This window comes from Barbus barbus (genome assembly GCF_936440315.1).
Source record: "Barbus barbus genome assembly, chromosome: 37".
In the NCBI taxonomy this organism is placed as follows: domain Eukaryota; kingdom Metazoa; phylum Chordata; class Actinopteri; order Cypriniformes; family Cyprinidae; genus Barbus; species Barbus barbus.
Window position 1 is genome coordinate 1,821,733 of NC_136715.1, and position 19,022 is coordinate 1,840,754.

At 36.9% G+C, this 19,022-nt stretch overlaps 1 protein-coding gene across 3 annotated transcripts in view; it reads left to right on the forward strand.

The window, feature by feature from the left end:
- Positions 1–15,612, forward strand: part of LOC306857172 (CLIP-associating protein 1-B-like) — a 56,502-nt gene extending 40,890 nt beyond the window's left edge. For all 3 annotated transcript variants that reach the window (XM_079396922.1, XM_079396924.1, XM_079396923.1), the window contains 11 exons: positions 193–336; positions 2,352–2,498; positions 3,561–3,679; positions 6,766–6,913; positions 9,494–9,719; positions 9,802–9,858; positions 10,421–10,611; positions 10,724–10,852; positions 11,920–12,126; positions 13,099–13,215; positions 14,163–15,612. In XM_079396922.1, coding sequence (XP_079253048.1) covers positions 193–336; positions 2,352–2,498; positions 3,561–3,679; positions 6,766–6,913; positions 9,494–9,719; positions 9,802–9,858; positions 10,421–10,611; positions 10,724–10,852; positions 11,920–12,126; positions 13,099–13,215; positions 14,163–14,249 — 1,572 coding nt within the window. In that variant the 3' untranslated portion in view covers positions 14,250–15,612. The remainder of the gene's footprint in view (positions 1–192; positions 337–2,351; positions 2,499–3,560; positions 3,680–6,765; positions 6,914–9,493; positions 9,720–9,801; positions 9,859–10,420; positions 10,612–10,723; positions 10,853–11,919; positions 12,127–13,098; positions 13,216–14,162) is intronic.
- The last annotated feature ends 3,410 nt before the right edge of the window (positions 15,613–19,022 follow it).

A 19,022-nucleotide genomic window follows, 5' to 3' on the forward strand; every position in this document is an offset into this window, starting at 1 on the left:
TGTTTTATTAAAAATGTAAAAATGGCTGTAGTTTAGTGTGAGGGGCAGGTTTAGGGTTAGGGTATGGGGATAGAAAATACAGTTTGTACAGTAGATAAAACATTACGCCTGTGGAATGATCCCATAAAACATAAAAACCAACGTGTGTGTGTGTGTGTGAATGTGTGTGTGTGTGTGTGTGTGTGTGAGCAGGTGAAGGTGGCCATCCTGAAGTACATCGAGTCTTTGGCTAGACAGATGGATCCGTCAGACTTCGTGAACTCCAGCGAGACGCGGTTAGCCGTCTCTCGAATCATCACGTGGACCACAGAGCCGAAGAGCTCAGACGTCAGGAAGGTCAGTGTGTTTTTCCTCTTCTCTTCGCTGAGGCTCCGGCTGAAGTCGGGTTTGTCAAAGTGAGCTGTGGTGTGTCTCAGATGCTTCATATCTGGCTGAACGAGGAGGCGTCGGGCAGGAGCTCCACTGTGGCCTCCCTGCCGGGGGAGAGTAACCTGGAGGAGAGATGTAAGCAGGTAGTGACCTTGACCTTTGACCTCCTGACTGCCTGTGGAGGTCACGCTGGGCTTGTCTAACACTGCTGCTGTCTGGAGGGGTTTGATCTGATGTGTGATGATGTTTCAGCATGGCAGCTGATGACCGTCTTTCCTCATTTCTGAGCCACTAACACCTTTATCTGAAGCTCTTGAATGACCTTTGACCTTCGGCAGTGCAGATGATGTATTTATTTTGGCATGAATAAAAAAAAAAAAAACAGGAATGTGAGGTACAGATGTATAGTCCATTCACAAATAAAAACCTAAATAGCAATTTTATGTCAATTTTTTTTAAGTAACACTAAGCTGGAAAATAAATAAAAAAAATTAACAAATGTATTACTTAAAAAACAAAAACTAACAAAAATTATTTAACAAAATTGCTAAAATTTAACTGGAAAAAAATAAAAAATAAAAAACTAATAAAAATGACATGACATAAAATTACTAAAATTTTAACTTGAAATCAATCAAAATAAATTAAACCCAAACAGTATTATTTTAAAACACCAATAATAATAACAAAAAAGAAAACAACAAAATGACTAATATTTTAACTGGAAATAAATAAAAACCAAATTGGATTACTTAAAAAAAAAAAAAAAACGAATAAATATTACATGAATTACTCCGTAATTAGGAGTCAGTGGCGTCAGGATCCATGTGCAGCTTTATTGATTCACAAAACAAGTCAGACGGGCATAAATCAGTAACTGGCGTCAGATACAACGAAGGCAGGGCGGATTCATAAACAGAGTTCGTGCTGAGAGTCGAGGCAGACGGCAGACAGAAAATAGAATAACTCAGTGAAGCAGGCAGGCAGCAAACACTCATAAACAGGGAAACAGTCCAGGTTATCAACAGGAAATCAAACACGGGAAACCGCTCAGAAATGTCTGCAAAACAAGACTTCGCAAGGAGAGCAAGGGCGGCACAGCTTAAATAGACCGGGCAATGAGACGCACCTGTGCAGGTAATCAGTCTCAGGCACGGGGTATATGGGAAATGAAGTCTGAATGGAAAGGTTAATACTCTGGCGATAGTTCCCTCTGGTGGGGATCAGAGGGAGGCACAGAGGCTGAATTTGTGACATACTCAAATTTAACTGGAAATTAATAGAAAATAAATTAAACCCAAATAGTATTATTTTAAAAACACAAGCTGATAAGAAATACCATAACAAAATTACTCAAATGTAAACTGTAATAAAAAAAACTGATGATTTAAAATAATAAAATAAAATAAAATCTAATTTAAAATATTAATAAAACTATAACAGTATATGAAAAGTTTATTTGCAAAAACATTTGTTATCATGTTTTTATTGGGTTTTATTGTGTTAGTTAACTGTATTTTTTAAATAATTTTTACTTAATCAAAATAACCCAACTACAGTTTGATTGAGATTAATTGAAATGCACAATGAAAAAAACATGATTGTTGAAAATTGTTAAAAATGGAGTCATCTGTTTTTGCAAATGAACTCTTCATATAAATAATACTAAAAATAACACCGGTTTAAATATTTCCAGCGGACAAAAAATGTGGAAAAAATAAATGAGATGTGACCTATGACCTTACAATCTAAATATCTGTCCCTCACAGTCTTTATGTATTCACTTCAGATTCAACAGGACGTCTACTCTGCACTAAGGTCCATTGGGATGTGTATCAAAGACTTTGAAATGCTTTTATTTGCACCCTAATCAGGGACAGTGCGAGACATCATTTTCTCTTCCTGTTGTGAAGTGATAAAGTCTCATACTGCCAGTTAAAGGCATCTCATTAGTGTTTTTTGTGCTGGTTGTGTGTTTCCAGGCTGCTCAGATGGTTCTGATCGCCCTGTTTGAGCTGAACACCCCAGAGTTCACCATGCTGTTAGGCGCTCTGCCCAAAACCTTCCAGGACGGAGCCACTAAACTCCTGCACAACCATCTGAAGAACAGCAGCAACGCGTCTGCAGTGGTACACACGCTGATCTCGCTATGCTTAGGCACCACGCAAACCATGCAATTTCTAGTTTCTTTAGCCATTTAACCTCCGATGGGTGTCTGCATGTATAATTCAGTTTAGATGGTTTGAATAGATTGTTCGGTGTCCGTGGTGTGAAAATGAGAGAGAGTTGTGAATGTTGCCAGATCCAGTTATTATAAGCGTCTTTAGACTTGATTTTTTCCCAAATAATTATACTTTTTTAGGAAGTTAATAAAGTTGCAGTTTAGGGTTAGCGATATCTTTATATAAATGATTAGAACTTATTTCAGTTTATTTTATTTTTGAGGGCTTTGCTTTTGTTTGTTACCACAGCAATACCTTTATGTTTATATAAACATATGTTTATTATTGAAATGTTGTTGTTATATGCATGTCAATTTTATTTAATTTCTTTATTTTCTTAAATATGTGGGTAGATAGTATTTATAGAGTTGTAACTTTTTAGTTTTAGTTACTTTTTCTTATTTGTAAGTCGCTTTGGACAAAAGCGTCTGCTAAATGACAAAAGTAAAAGTAAGTAATACCTGGCAACACTGCATCGCTGGCATTAAAAACTGGCAGTAATACTTTTTTTAAAAAAGCTTAGAGAGTACAGGAACAGGATACCACATTCGGTAAGACAAACGCAATGATCATCATGATATTATCTGTAAGAAATGGTAAAACAGTAGCATCATAACTAGTACAGAGATCTGCAGAACAAGTACGTTGCCAAATATGCAGACACTGTCCATAAAGAATTTGCTATTTCATTCACTTTTAGCAGTTAACCTTTCACAAAGTCATGCTAAAACATTCATGAGAGCACTAGGCAAAGTCTCTCTTTTAAAGTTTGTATGTATATAATGGGTTGTATTTGCAGGTGTTATTATAGCACAATTCCCAGACCTCACTAATTGTTAAAACTTGGTTATGGCCAAACCCTGGAACGAGATTTCTACCAGGGGGGCCCCCAAAACGCTAAACATGCTCCTGTCTGTCACTGAATGTTACGGTGTGCTGCTCGCTCACACGTCTGTGTCGTTTGTTCAGTCTCAGGCGTCTCCCAGCGGCAGCAGCAGTGTGGGACGCATCCCTCCACGACCCCCGGTGACCCGGAGCAGCCCGCTGACCTCACCCACCAACGGCTCTCACGGGGGACTGTCACCCAGGTACATCACCTCAAAACAACATCTGTGCAGCTGTGGGACATGAGCAGGACTAGATGGAATCTGAGAAAACGCTGTAGAATTATCCACTCATCACCAAGAATATTTATTTAAATAAATAAAAAAATATTAAATATTTTAGTTTATTTATTTAAAAAAATAAAATAATAATAATGTATTATTATGAATATTATTGTTATTATTTAATAAAAATAATGAAATAATAATAAACATTTTATATTAAGAATATAATATTCTCAGCTACTTTTCAGTGTTATTTTTTATTAATATTTTTATGTGTATTTTTTCATTTTAATTTTAGTTAAAGTTAATTTGGCTGTTTGTCATTTGTATTCTTTTTTTTTCAAATGTCTATATAGTGTTTATTAATTTGATTTATTAGTTTTAGTTAATTTAAAATCAAATATTATATAAACTAAATTTAAAGTGTAACTTTTATTTTATTTTAACAGTAATAACCCTGCTACACATCACCTAAAATAATAAAAAAATTGATTATAGTTTTTAAAAAAATATAATTTTATATTAAGAATATCATATTCTTGGCTAACTTTAATTTAAATTAAATTAAATTTTTAATTTATTTTTAATTTAAACTGACAGCAAAAATGCAGATTTGATCTGGTCCTGGTCGTAACTCGAGTTATAGTCTTTCTAATGGTCTTTTGCACCAAAAGACAAACATTTGCTCTAGTGATTCTGTCCTCATCAGTAACCCATCATTGAACGCTGTTTTACACGCTTTAGTTTAATAACCAAAATGATTGAACAGTCTTCATTCTCTGAAGGCAAATAGATGTTGATGCTATTTAGATTTGTTTTTTAGGATGTTTTTCGTTTCTGCATGAACTAACAAAAAGCTTCTACACTAAATGCACATCATGAAATTATATATTACTAATATTGCTCTGTTTTGGCGTTTCAAAGGGTGTTGCATCTTATGATGCAGATTGTAAATGTAATTGTTTTGTCATTCGTTTTTCCCCTTTTTTGTTATTGAAAGAAAAATGTAATTTAACAGTTGTTCCTAATTCAGTAAATTTAGTTAAATAATAACATTTTGTGCTTTTTTGGCTGAAATGGGCAACAACAGTGACTGTAATTTCTTCAAAAATTTCTTCAAAAATGTGTGAAGGGTGTTTATTTGTTATTTCTTTTAGTAATTATTTTTGGGAATTATTCTTTAACTTTATCTGTTTATATTCTTCAAAATGCTGCCTGAAGTGACAAAATCTCAATTTTAGTATCATTCATATACCGTACTGTTGTAGGTTTTTTTTATTATATATTTTGAAATAAATTTTATTTTTAGATTATCTGTTTAATTTTACTTTATTTTTATTAGTTTTTTAATATGTCTGTATAGTTTTTAGTTCTTAAACTAAATGAAAATGAGAAATATTGCCATGGCAGATAGCTCAAATATTTTATTTTAGTTTATGCTTATTTTATTTTGGTGGCTTTAGTTTTATTTAACGATAATAACATTTACTGTGTAATATACAGACTTGTGGACCAATCAGGTTTCATTGTGGGCGGAGTTTCCCGGCACTATGCATAAAAACAGAATCTAGGCCTATTTGTGCTCACAGCTGTTTTGGACCGAAACTCACTTAAACTTGCAAGACGTGAGATATTTATTTGATGATGTCGTGTTTGGTCAGGATACGGTAGTTAGAGAACTAGCATCTTTCACTGTTTCCTCTTTTCTTCCTTTCTTCCTCCTCTTTGTTTCTACACCTCCCTGCTCTCTCTTCATCCTCCTCTTCCTCTCGGCTCAGTCGTTTGTGGGGCCGGAGCTCAAAGTCTTCCTCTAACCTCCCTCCTCCCCACCCCGGCCCTGCCACCCCCCCTCGCCGGGCCTATCGGAGGGCGTATTCGCCCAGGTAACACACCTCGGCCCAGGTGTCAGGATGCTGACACATAAGAGCAGGAAGCTTCTGCACAATTATTGTTTTTTCATTGGTAGTCTAATCAATTAAAGTCAATGCATGACATTTTAAAGGAATGTTTTGGGTTTAAATGGACCCGGAATATTCCTTTTAAGGCAAAACACTACAGGCAAACCCAGTGATGTTTTTCATGTGCTGGTCAGTTTTGCTATTTTGCTTCCATAACATGTCTTATTTGAAACTAGAGGAAAGAAATACACATTTACACATTCTCCATCACTTCAGCTGCACTTAGATACACCAAAACTGAGTTTTATTCCTGTCTATATTCTGAAGGTTTTTACTGAGGAGTTTGTTCAGATATCATTCAGACTTATTTCTAGAACATCTTCTTCATAAAAACATGGTGAAAGCGCATATCTTTAAAGGCTGTGAGTTTGTTTCTCCACTTCAGCAGCATTTACAAACACCAAACTTAACAGGTTTATTCCTGTCTTTATTCTGAACGTTTTTACTGAGGGGTTTGTTCATATGTCATTCACCTGTTTCTTGACAGTATTTTCTGATTTATGGAGTCATAAAAAGAGAAATAAAAAAATCTTTAATTTGTCAACAAAATCAAAACCAATTTTGAATCTGGCTTTATCGAAAGTTCAGATTAATGTTCTGGAAATGTATGCAAGCAGATTTAATTAGATTATGCCTTACTTTCATATTCAAACATAACATTTCTGCAAACACAACATGTCTTAATGTGCTGTGAATAATCATCTGTTAACCTGTAGTGTCTTGCCTTGAGGGTATTTTAACAATCCTACAAATTTTAGCAAATGTGCAAACCTTATATTTTGGTCAAACTTCAGTCTCATCATATTTGTCCCAGCGTGAGAGTCTGTGTCCCGCATTTCTGTCACTTTTGTGACGTCTTTCTGTCTCTCATCCATCTGTTTTTTTTTCTTTGTTCCCGCTGCTTTTTGCTTCATGGTGGATGCAGATGTTTGTTGTGCGTTAATCTGTCGGTATGAAATGTTTAAGATGTCACTGACTTTGCAGCTGAGCAGTAAATGCATTCATCACATCTGTGTGTCATCTGTCCGCCTTGTGTTTTATGTTAAAGTCAATGCATATGGAGTCACGCCTCACTCTTTGTGTGTGTGTGTGTGTGTGTGTGTGCAGTATGCTGGAGTACGACACCGAGAACATGAACTCAGAGGAGATCTTCAGCTCGTTGAGAGGTGTAACCGAAGCCATCCAGAGCTTCAGTTTCCGCAGTCAGGAAGACATACTCGAGCCCATCAAACGTGACGGCAAGAGGGAAGATACGGTGAGTACCACCACCTTCAAGACTGGCAGTGGTTGATCAGTGCTAATCAAACAAGGTCTGCATGAATTTTTTAACCTGCAAAGCTTTTCATATTTTCATCTGAAATAGAAGATTGAGGCCTCAAAATGCTAAATATTTAGCAACTTGTAGCCTGTGATCAACAATAATCCCAGCAACTTTCAAAATGTAAACAACCTGACCATATGAAAATAGCACATTTAATATAATTGCTTTTTTCAAATGGTCAGGTTGTTTACATTTTAATAGATATCAGATTAATATTAATTAAGATTTCTTTTTTTAAATTAATACTTTTATTCAGCAAGTATGCATTACATTGATCAAAAGTGACAGTAAAGACATTAATAATGTTAGGAAATTTGAATAATTTCAAATAAATGCTGTTCTTTTTAACTTTCTATTTATTAAAGAATCCTGAAAAATAAAATGTATCACAGTTTCCACAAAAATATTGTGCAGTACAACTGTTTTCAACATTGATAATAATCAGAAATGTTTGTTGAGCAGTAAATCAGTATATTAGAATGATTTCTGAAGATCATGTGACACTGAAGACTGGAGTAATGATGCTGAAAATACAGCTTTGATCACAGAAATAAATTACAGTTTAACACATATTCACATAGAAAAGTTATTTTAAATTGAAATCATTTCTGATCAAATAAATGCTTGACTTCTTTCTGTCCTCAAACTGATTATATATATGTATATATACACACAGTATAATAATAATAACCTTTGTTTTCTATAGCGCCTTTAAATGTTACTTCTCAAAGTGCTTCATATAAACAAATAAAATACACCACATAAAAATGATAAAATAAGAAAAAGAAAACATGCATTCAAAACACTTAAAAATATAAAAATATAAAATTCAAGTAAAAGCTACCCTAAAGAAATGAGTAAGTTCAAGTTCAAGTTCAAGTCAGCTTTATTGTCAATTCTTCCACATGTACAGTACATACATACAGAGAATTGAAATTGCATTACTCTCAGACCCTTGGTGCATACAGTTAACATTAAACACGTTCAGATACAGATAAATACAGTTTAAACATATGTACATACAACTAAACAATTATACAAATGAGGATATTGTAGAAAAAAATAATTAGATCGATAAAGTGGCATAAGGCGCATGGCAGATAGAGTGCAAAACCAGTTAAATAAACAACACTGTGTAGATATATTTGTAGTGCAAAAGAGCTTATCAGTCTGAGGACATTGTAGAAAATAAAAACAAGAGAGATAGATAAAGTGCATAAGGCACATGGCAGAATAGATGGAGTGCAAACCAGTTGAATGTACAAAAACAAAAACAAAACTGTGCAGATGTTTTGTTTTGTTATGAGTGTAGTGCAAGAAGAGCTTATCAGTCTGTTAAAGTGACAATTCGAAGTGACTGTTCGGATAGTTTTTGTCAGACTATCCGAAGAGGTAATTTGCAGTCAATGTTGGATGGGTAGTGATCAGCCAATGCTGCACAAGTGACAGGTGCCGGTCACAGTTTGTTGGTCGGTGGGGGGGGTGTCACAGAGTCAGAGTTCCTAGTGTGTTGCTGTGTTAAATGGGGGTGAAAGAGGGGAGGGGGGGCAAGGGCGGGAGGGAGTTCAGCTTCCTGACAGCCTGATGTATGAAGCTGTCCTTCAGTCTGCTGGTCCTCGCCTGGAGACTCCGCAGTCTCCTCCCTGATGGCAGCAGACTGAAGAAGCTGTGTGTCGGGTGGGTGGGATCGCCTGCAATGCGGAGGGCTTTGCGGGTGAGACGGGTGCTGTAGATGTCCTGGAGGGAGGGGAGAGAGACACCAACGATCTTCTCAGCTGCTCTCACTATGCGCTGAAGTGACTTGCGGCAGGATGCGTTGCAAGCGCCATACCACACAGTGATGCAGCTAGTCAGGATGCTCTCGATGGTGCCTCTGTAGAAGGTGCACATGATGGGGGCCGGGGCTCTGGCTCTTCTGAGTTTGCGGAGGAAGTAGAGACACTGCTGTGCTTTCTTGGCCAGTGCTACAGTGTTGTTAGTCCAGGAGAGGTCCTCAGTGATGTGCACACCCAGGAACTTGGTGCTGCTCACTCTCTCCACAGTCGCACCGTTGATGGTCAGAGGGGCATGCTGAGTGTGTACTCTCCTGAAGTCAACAACAATCTCCTTCGTCTTCTTCACGTTCAGAGAGAGATTGTTGTCACTGCACCATCCGGCCAGGCGGCTCACCTCGCTCCTGTAGTTTGTCTCATCTCTGTTGCTGATGAGACCCACCACAGTCGTGTCATCCGCAAACTTAATGAAAAGGTTGGAGTTGTGTGATGGTGCGCAGTCGTCAAGATTTAAAAGGCAAGATTTAAAAATATTAAGAGATTTTGCTTGCCTTATTTCAATAGGTAGGGGTTTCCACAGTTTTGGAGCTAGAGAAGAAAAATCCTTATCACCCATCGATCTTAAATCGATGTATATAACCAGGATGGATATAAATGATGTTGCAATTGACTGTTTTAATTTTTCTGATTAATAGATGGTCAGTCACAAGGTTGAAGCTAAACAAGCAGGTTTCTCTTTCAGAGCGGTCTGGCGTCGTCCGGTGTGGATCCTCGTCTGACCGCTGGTGTGATGGAAGGAGGCCGGACAGCGCTGGACAACAAGACGTCATTATTAAACACACCGTCCCCTCGATCGTTCAGCGGCCCGTGGGCTCGCGACTACAACCCTTACAACTACAGCGACTCCATCAGCACCGACGAGAAAGGAGCGCTCGCTGTGTTTGACGACGTGGAGCACATCCGAGAAGGTACATCAACAAACACATCAACAGAATAATCACTTCCTGATATTCACAGAAGCAGGCCAACGTCTTTGGGTTTCTCTTACAGGTCGTCCACAGGACTGCGGAGAAAACAAAATCCTGCATCCGAAAGGTTTTTCTGCAGGTACGAGGAGGTTTGAAATAAGATGTTGAAAGCTGAAATAAAATAAGTTTGCATAAAAAAAATCATTTTATTTTATTTTAATTAATATTTTTTTAAAGTTTTAGTTTAGTGTTAAGGTCCTTGCACACTGACTCCGAAATTGTTGTATGTGTTGTCATCCTTTCCTATCCAAAAACTTGAGAAAAACGCAGAAAATCGAACCTGATCCGAATTTATGATGGACAAAAGTTGTATAAACATGATTGACACAACGTGAGGTCGTATTTATTTTTTAACGTGCGAAAATTTAGAACGAGAAAAAACCCTGCCATCGATAATGTATGAACATTTCAAAACAGTTCAGGTTTAGTTCAGGCTTTAAAACGTATTATTAAAGATTTCCTATAAATACTTTTTAAGGACTGTTTAAAATATAAGGCTGCTGAAAAGTTAATAGTCACTAAATAATAAAGGCCTTTTCTGAATTTTATGATTCCATTATGCTTCAGTGATTCATACAGATGTGATTGGGTGCATAAATGTTCAGACTGTGTGTTTAATGTTGCTGACTGTGATTGGTCAGGACCCGGGCAGCACCTGGAGATGGTTGGTGATCTGCTGAAGGAGCTGTCCAATCACAGCGAGCGCGTGGAGGAGAGGCGGGCCGCTCTGCTGGAGCTGTTAAAGGTCACGCGTGACGACAGTCTGGCCGTGTGGGAAGAGCATTTCAAAACCATGCTGCTGCTGCTGCTGGAGACGCTGGGAGACAAAGACGTGAGAGACACACTCATATACAGTACTTCATAATCAAAACTCTTGACAGCACATGGTCCAACAATTAAAAACAGCACATATGCAGCTAAAGAACGGTTGTGTCTGTCCGCAGCACACCATCAGAGCGCTGGCTCTGCGCGTCCTGAAGGAGATCATGCGCAGTCAACCGGCACGCTTCAAGAACTACGCAGAACTCACCATCATGAAAACCCTGGAGGCCCATAAAGACTGTCACAAAGAGGTGTGCCAGACCGCCCCTAAAACAGCACTTCTCCACCAGGGCTTCAAGATGAGACAAAACAAGCACTAAAATAAGCTGCAACTACTAAACGTCAAGATATTTCTTGTTTTAATTCTCCCTTCAGTGTCTGTTTTTGTCTCTAAAGAACCAGGATTCCCATAGATGAAATATGAGGAAGCCTATTATAGTTTACAATTATAGTATTATAGTATTACAAACTAAACAGAAATAAAATTTGAAAATATATATTTTATTTCAGCTATAAATTATATATAAATATACATTTAAAAATATATATGTATATATATTATAACCAGGTTTCATGATGTATGAGGAAGCCTCATTCAGGGTTATTATCATAAAATAAGTTTAAGTGTTTTCTTTTAGTTTTAGTTCATTTCAATTAGCTGCCAAGGCATTTCTCATTTTTATTTAGTTCAAGTTGAAATACAAAAAAAAAACCTTTACTAAAACTAAAAAAATGCACAATAAAATGACTAAAACTTTAACTAAAATTCAATTCAATTCGAAATCAAAATATTCACAAAAACTGTTATAATATCTGAAGAACATTCAGCTCTTAAAACTTCTGAAATCCTGAAATTAAATTTTCATTTTAATTATAATAATTTTACTTATTTTTATTTTAGTATCATTGACTAGTTTTGAATACTATTTTTTTAAGTTTTTTTTTATATGACTATGTAACTTTTATTCATTTTTATTTATGCTATTTTAGTATATAAAGTTAAACTTAATCAAAATGAGAAATGTTGACTTGGCATTGCTGAAATAAAATAATTACTATATTTTATTATATTATATTAAATGTTTTGCTTTTTTTAATGATTTTAGTTTTTGCTAACTGACTGTAATAACCCTGAAATATGTTTTATATAAATGAAAAACTTTGAAAACAATAATTAGTATTTACAGAAATGTATTAGTCTACATGGTGGCCTTGAAATATTGCTGTGGACGATGTAGGGCATCATTTCCTCTTTAACGTCAGTGGAGGAAGCAGGTGTTTCTTCTGTGCTGTTTGTCTGACGGTCGTGTCTCCACAGGTGGTGCGGGCGGCAGAAGAAACGGCGTCCACGCTGGCCGGATCCATCCACTCAGAGCAGTGCATCAAAGTCCTGTGCCCCATCATCCAGACGGCCGACTATCCCGTCAACCTCGCCGCCATTAAAATGCAGACCAAAGTAATCGAGCGCATTCCCCAGGATTCCCTGATTCCACTCCTGCCCGACATCATCCCGGGACTCTTACAGGTACACACACACTCACACACTCACACACGCACACACACACACACACACGCACACATGTTGGTTTTTGTGGTTTATGGGGTCTCTCCATAGGCGTAATGGTTTTTATACTGAACAAACTGTGTGTGCTATTGCCCTACACCAACCCTACACCTAAACTTAGCCCTCACAGGAGACTTTGTGTATTTTTAGGTTTTCAAAAAAACACCATTTAGTATGTTTTTTAAGCCTTTTGAATTACGGGGACATAGGCAGTGTCCTCATAAACCACCTTCATATTGTAATACCTCTGTCATACCCATGTCATTATACAAATTTGTGTCTTCATAAACCACATAAACATGCACACACACACACACACACACACACACACACACTCACTCTCACATGCACACGCACACACACTCGCACTCACACACACACACACACACACACACACACACTTGTGTGTGTGCACTTACACACTCACACTCATGCACACACACACTCTCACACTCACGCACACACACACACACACTCACTCTCACATGCACTCGCACACGCACTCACTCACACACTCGCACTCACACGTGCACTCACACACACACACACACACACACACTTGCACTTACACACTCACGCACACACACACTGTCACACTCACGCACACACACACACACACACACACACACTCACTCTCACATGCACTCGCACACGCACTCACACACTCACTCTCACATGCACTCGTACACGCACTCACACACACACACACACACGCACTCTCACGCACACTCACGCACACACTCACGCACACACTCACACACTCGCACTCACACACGCACTCACTCACGCACTCACACACACACACTCGCTCGCATGCACACACACTCACGCGCTCACACACACACAACACTCACACGTGCACACACACACACACACACCTGTGTACTCTCACACTGATGATAACAGCGAGATGAATGTGTGTGTGTGTTTCAGGGTTATGATAACACAGAGAGCAGCGTACGCAAGGCCAGTGTGTTTTGTTTGGTGGCCATTTATTCTGTCATCGGTGAAGATCTGAAGCCTCATCTACAGCAGCTGACCGGCAGCAAGGTCAGATATTATTTCTATGGTAGCTTGTTGCAGTGCATTCTGGGATTCCATTTACTTCTCTTCAATAATTCCACTAGTGGTAAAAGGTGTGGAATATGATTTTTTTATGTTTTTGAAGAAGCCTCTTCTGCTCACCAAGGCTGCATTTATTTGATCAAAAATAAAGTAAAGATTGTGAAATATTATCCTTCAGAAATCATTCTAATATGCTGATTTACTGCTCAAGAAACATTTCTGATTATCAATGTTGAAAACAGCTGTGATACATTTATTTTTCAGGATTCACAGATGAATAGAAAGAACAGAACAGCATTTATTTGAAATACGTTTTTGTAACATTAATGAATTATAAATGTCTTCACTGACACTTTTGATCAATTTAATGCTGAATACAAGTATTGTTTTCTTTCAAAATATACAAATTTCTTACTGACCTCAAACTTTTAAACGGTAGTGTATATGTCATGCATGTTTTTAATTTGTTTATTTATTTTGCCTAGAAATGAGGTTTCTTAGAAAGCAGCATAATGTTCCAGTGTTATTTTAGTATTATTGTTATGCTGTAATGGCTTTAATTTTTATGTTTTATTTTAATTTCACTTTTTACAGTTTTAGTAATTTTGTTGTCCTTTTTAGTTTGAGTTTTTTTAATATGTCTAAAGTTTTCATTTTATTTTATTTAGTTTTAGTTATTTTAGCACTTCAACTTTTTAAAAAATGAGAAATGTTGCCTTGGCAACTAGCTGAATAAATGAATTGTTTTAATATATTTTTTATTTCTTGTAATGTTATTTCAAGTATAGAAAATGATGTTACGGTTTTAGTTAACTATATAATAGCCCTGTAATGTTCCTGTCTTTTTATTTTGTGAGAGTTTTCAGCAGTGCACCTGTGATCCCGTATAATACTGTCTATTTAGGCAGCTTTGTCTGATTTTCTCTCTACAGATGAAGCTGCTGAATCTGTACATCAAGCGAGCTCAAACCACCACCAGCAACAGCAGCAGTTCTTCAGACGTCTCGTCTCACAGCTGAAGCACTCCTCCATGCCTCCTCAAGCGCTCTCCCATGATTTTGCACATTTGCGAGTAGATCTCTAGCTGCACATGCGCATTCGCTTCGTTAAAGGGCACGTGATTCACTGAACAGATGCAAACACTTACACCATTCAGCCAGAGCCCGCTGAGGTTTGTGATCGTCTGTGTTTGTCCAACATACTGTGTGTGTGTGTGTGTGTGTGTGTGCGCAGCAGTCGTGCCTCTGTGTGTAAGAGAAACTGTTTTTATTGCTCTTTTACCGTTGCTGTGGCATTTATCGTCCTCATATTCAAAGCACACGTAATGTTCTGTCCAATCAGCCAATCAGGAGTGGTCTTACCTCGCTTTAGTGAATGTAACACCCTTTTTACATCTTTAACGCTGCTGCCTCAAGTTCTCTAGGATGCTCTTGTAGTGACGAGATTCATTGTTGGCCATTTAAGAATATGCAAGAACCGAGATTGTATTTGTACAGCATTTGTTTTATTTCCGGCCAACAGGCGAAGAGCTTTTGACTGTAAGAACGATGAATATTAGCGCAAATTTAGTTCAAAATCTCACATTCCAGCACCACTAAGAAGAATCATGATTATTTTAACACTAACATGGAGATTTATGATAAATGTGTCTCCTTTTGTGATTTAAGGACCACTTGATGGCTAGTCTTTTTGTACCTGGTTTTAAATCTTGGTGCTTAAATGAATCACTCTGTGCTTTTGCTGGACGTTTAACTTCAGATTTCAGTTGATTTTCCTTTCTCCGCTTTGATTTTGAAGGCCTTACAGCGGTTTATCAAAAGAAAGTCACGTTATTCAGTCTTGTTAGAAATCCCAAAGAACATTCCACACAAGAAAGGTGTTTTTGTGGAGTGAATCATCTACAATCCTTCTAGTGATGATTCATTTAGATTAAAAAAGATCATATGTTTGAAAGGTTTCTGGACTCTGCATGCAGGCAATCGATTCACACCGAGCTGAAGAACTGATTCAGTCTTTCACTACACAGACACCACTACTGTTCACTTCATTAAATGTGAAGCTAAGAGAATCAATATGATATTTGTAATACTTTCTAGGGCACTACATACAGACCCGCTTGAATCTTTAATTCAGTTTGACAAGAGCAACTGGGATCGTTGATTAAACCCCTAGTTAACTGGATGAAGTTGGTTAACTGAAGGGAGTTTTTTTAACGCTTTGCTAATGGCGCTAGATTGAGACGTAGAGCTTCACATGCTGCGCATGCTTATGTTTAATATCCACGTCTGTATTTATTTGACACTGCGGCTGTATATATGACCTGGTTATGTTCACGCTCACCTGTGTTGAATTTGCTCTAGATAAACCAAACCTGAGTTTTCCACTTCTGTGTCTGCGTGAGTTTTATTTTGTGTCATTCATTATTGCACTGGATATGATATGAATGATTTCTGATTATGCAGCGGCTTGTCATCTGTTCTTTAAATATTCATCCAGGTGTTGATATTGAGGTTATTGATGGTGATTCAATGCTGACGTCTCTGTGTTTTCTCATTCAGATGTGTCGACGTTATCTGTGAGTTTTTCTCATTTAATCAGGTCAGTCGGGGATTGTGATGAAGAGACATGCAATGTTATTAATTGCAGGATGTTTCGTCAGAGCAGGAAACTTCAGTTGAATAATATAATTAATTAATGGCTAAATAATGATTTACTTTTTATATGTGACCCTGGAGCACAAAAGCAGTCTGAAGTCGCTGGGGTATATTTGTAGCAATAGCCAACAATACACTGTATGGGTCAAAATGACTGATTTTTCTTGTATGCCAAAAATCATTAGGACATTAAGTAAAGATCATGTTCCATGAAGATATTTAGTAAATGTCCTACTGTAAATATATCAAAACTTAATTTTTGATTAGTAATATGCATTGCTATGAACTTCATTTGAACAACTTTAAAGGAGATTTTCTCAATATTTAGATTTTTTTGCTCCCTCAGATTCCAGATTTTCTAATAGTTGTATCTCAGCCAAATATTGTCCGATCATAACAAACCATACATCAGTGGAAAGATTATTTATTCAGCTTTCAGATTATGTATAAATCTCAATTTCGAAAAAATTGACCCTTATGACTGGTTTTGTGCTTCATGGTCACATATATGGATAATAATAATAATAATAGAAAACAATAGTAATAGAATAATGTCATTTTTTTTCCAAGCTGATGTTTTAACTTAAATCGTCTGCTGTTTTAATTTCAAAGGCTGAATTTCATAAACAGGCCCAAATCATATTTTGCCCCAAAATCAAAAATAAAAAAAAATAAATAAAGCTTGCTGTGTAGGCCATGATTGTTTTTCATTGTGTAGAAATGATTGTATCTGATTGTGTTAGTCTGTACAGAGTGATAGTCAATGTAAAAAGAAGATGGGAGAAGATGAACACAAAACAGCAGAAAGACATAAAGTTAAAGAGAGTAAACTTCATCGTTCAGCTGAACTCTGCTCGTATGTTTCAAACACTTCAGCTCTTATATGTTCTCACTCCACTCATGTATTACATGTGTTTCTAGTGTATTTCTTTAACTTCAGGTAATATCAGAGGTGTGACCTATTTCAGATGCAGCCAAAATTACAACAAGAGGTTACATACACATATTTAATTGTTTGATCAAAATGATTGCTATAGGGACAATTTAGTAGTTGCTGGATATTGGTAGAGACATGCCACTAAATTCTACATCCTTGATCTTAAATGTGAAATTGTCAATATCCTGGAAGAATCTGAATGTAGATGATGCTAATTTAAAGGGTTACTCCACCCCAAAATGAGCATTTTGTCATTAATCACTTGCCCCCATGTCGTTTCAAACCCATAAAAGCTTCGTTCGTCTTCGGTACACAATCTAAGATATTTTGGATGAAAACCGGAAGGTTTGTGACCGTCCCATTGACTGTTTTGCACTGTCAAGGTCCAGAAAAGTGTGAAAGACATCGTCAAAATAGTCCATCTGCCATCAGTGGAATCTGAATGTTATGAAGCGACAAGAATACTTTATACAACAAAAAAAAAACTCTGTAGCGCCATTTTGGAGAGTATCCACTGAACGCAAACTGCATACGCTGTTCTGTGTCAGCCGCACATCACAGACACATCTTCTACATTAGTTTACGCTTTGATTTGAATGAAAACAGCGTATCCTTGTGGTGCAGCTGACACAGAACAGCGTACGCTATTAGCGTCCAGCGGATATTCTCCAAAGACGAATGAAGCTTTTATGGGTTTGGAACGACATGGGGGCAAGTGATTAATGACAAAATGTTCATTTTGAGGTGGAGTGACCCTTTAAATTTGATAGAATTGGAGAAATTGATTTTAAGCATGTTAAATGATCAATAACTTTGGATGTTGTACAAAGTTTAATTTGAGAATTGGATCAGAAAGATGTTTGATTATCATGAAAGGGGGGGGGGGGGGGGGGGGTTTCAGTTGATTTTGGGTGGAATATGACCTGAGCATGTTGTTAAAAGGCTTTGTGAGACTGATTTAAACCTCTCAGAAAGTCTCTCCGGCTCTGCTTCTCTCTGTCTGTCCGGCAGGAGGTCACGGGTGTCAGTAATGAGATGCTCTTTCATCTGTCACTCTGATGTCTGAAGACTCGCTGGACTTTCACTCCAGACCTTCACAAGTTTCAGCCTCTGTAGTCGTTACCTGCACATCATTCTGCTCTTTGGTTATCTTACTGCTGCTTTTCTATCTTACTGTGTACTTTTAATGGATTTATTGTTTAATAAGAAGTGACATGAAATGCACGATTGACTTCATGACTGGAGAATGATTCATTATGAAGGTAATCTCACTTCTGTGTCCCACCAGCAGGTGGAGATCAAAACGAAGCTGAAGCTCTTGAAGGAGCAGATTCTGGGCAAAGAAGACTATACTGCACACAAGGTTCATGACTTTGCATTTGGATTTACCAGATGAGATTTGTTGTTGTTGTTGTTTAAATCATTTCTAGGGTAATTACACTGGGGGGAAATGGTGTAGAATTTACTTAAATAAAAAAAATTATCACGTTGAATTAAGTGTGATATTGTATTATTATTATTACCTTTATTTAACCAGGAAGAAACTCATTGAGATTAAAAATCTCTTTTGCAAGAGTGTCCTGTCCAAGATAGGCAGAGTACAACCATACATACATACAGACACAAAATACACAAAAATAATAACATAAAACAACTGAAAAAGGAAATCCTTTTGAAAATATAAAGAGAGTATTTTACAGAAAGAATGGTATTTTCTTGTAAAACCTATCCCAATAATGTTATATTAACTTATAAATATAATTTTTACAGTGTAAACATTTTTACTCATAATATTCTATTTTTTATTAATTTCTATGATATTTTTTACATTTTAAAATTCCTTGATTGGTTTGACATGAGCCATGTATACACTGTTTACTATTTTAGTCTGTGTGAAACAGTATGTGATGTATGCGTTTGTTAAATATTTCAAACATTATTTTTTTATTGCAAAGTACAGCACTGCGTTTGAAATACATAAAACATGAAAGGAAAGAGTTGGTGTGGGATTGTTATCTTAATAAATTTGTAATCTAAATTTGTATGATCAGTCAAAAAAGAAATAATTGTGGCATATATTTTGTATTTTGTAGTATGCATACTACAAAAAGTGTGCTAGTAGTATGATGCAATTCTGACCATATTGTAGCTTTACTTAACATTTACAAACTTCACAAAGTCTCTCGTGCACTCTGCAGAGT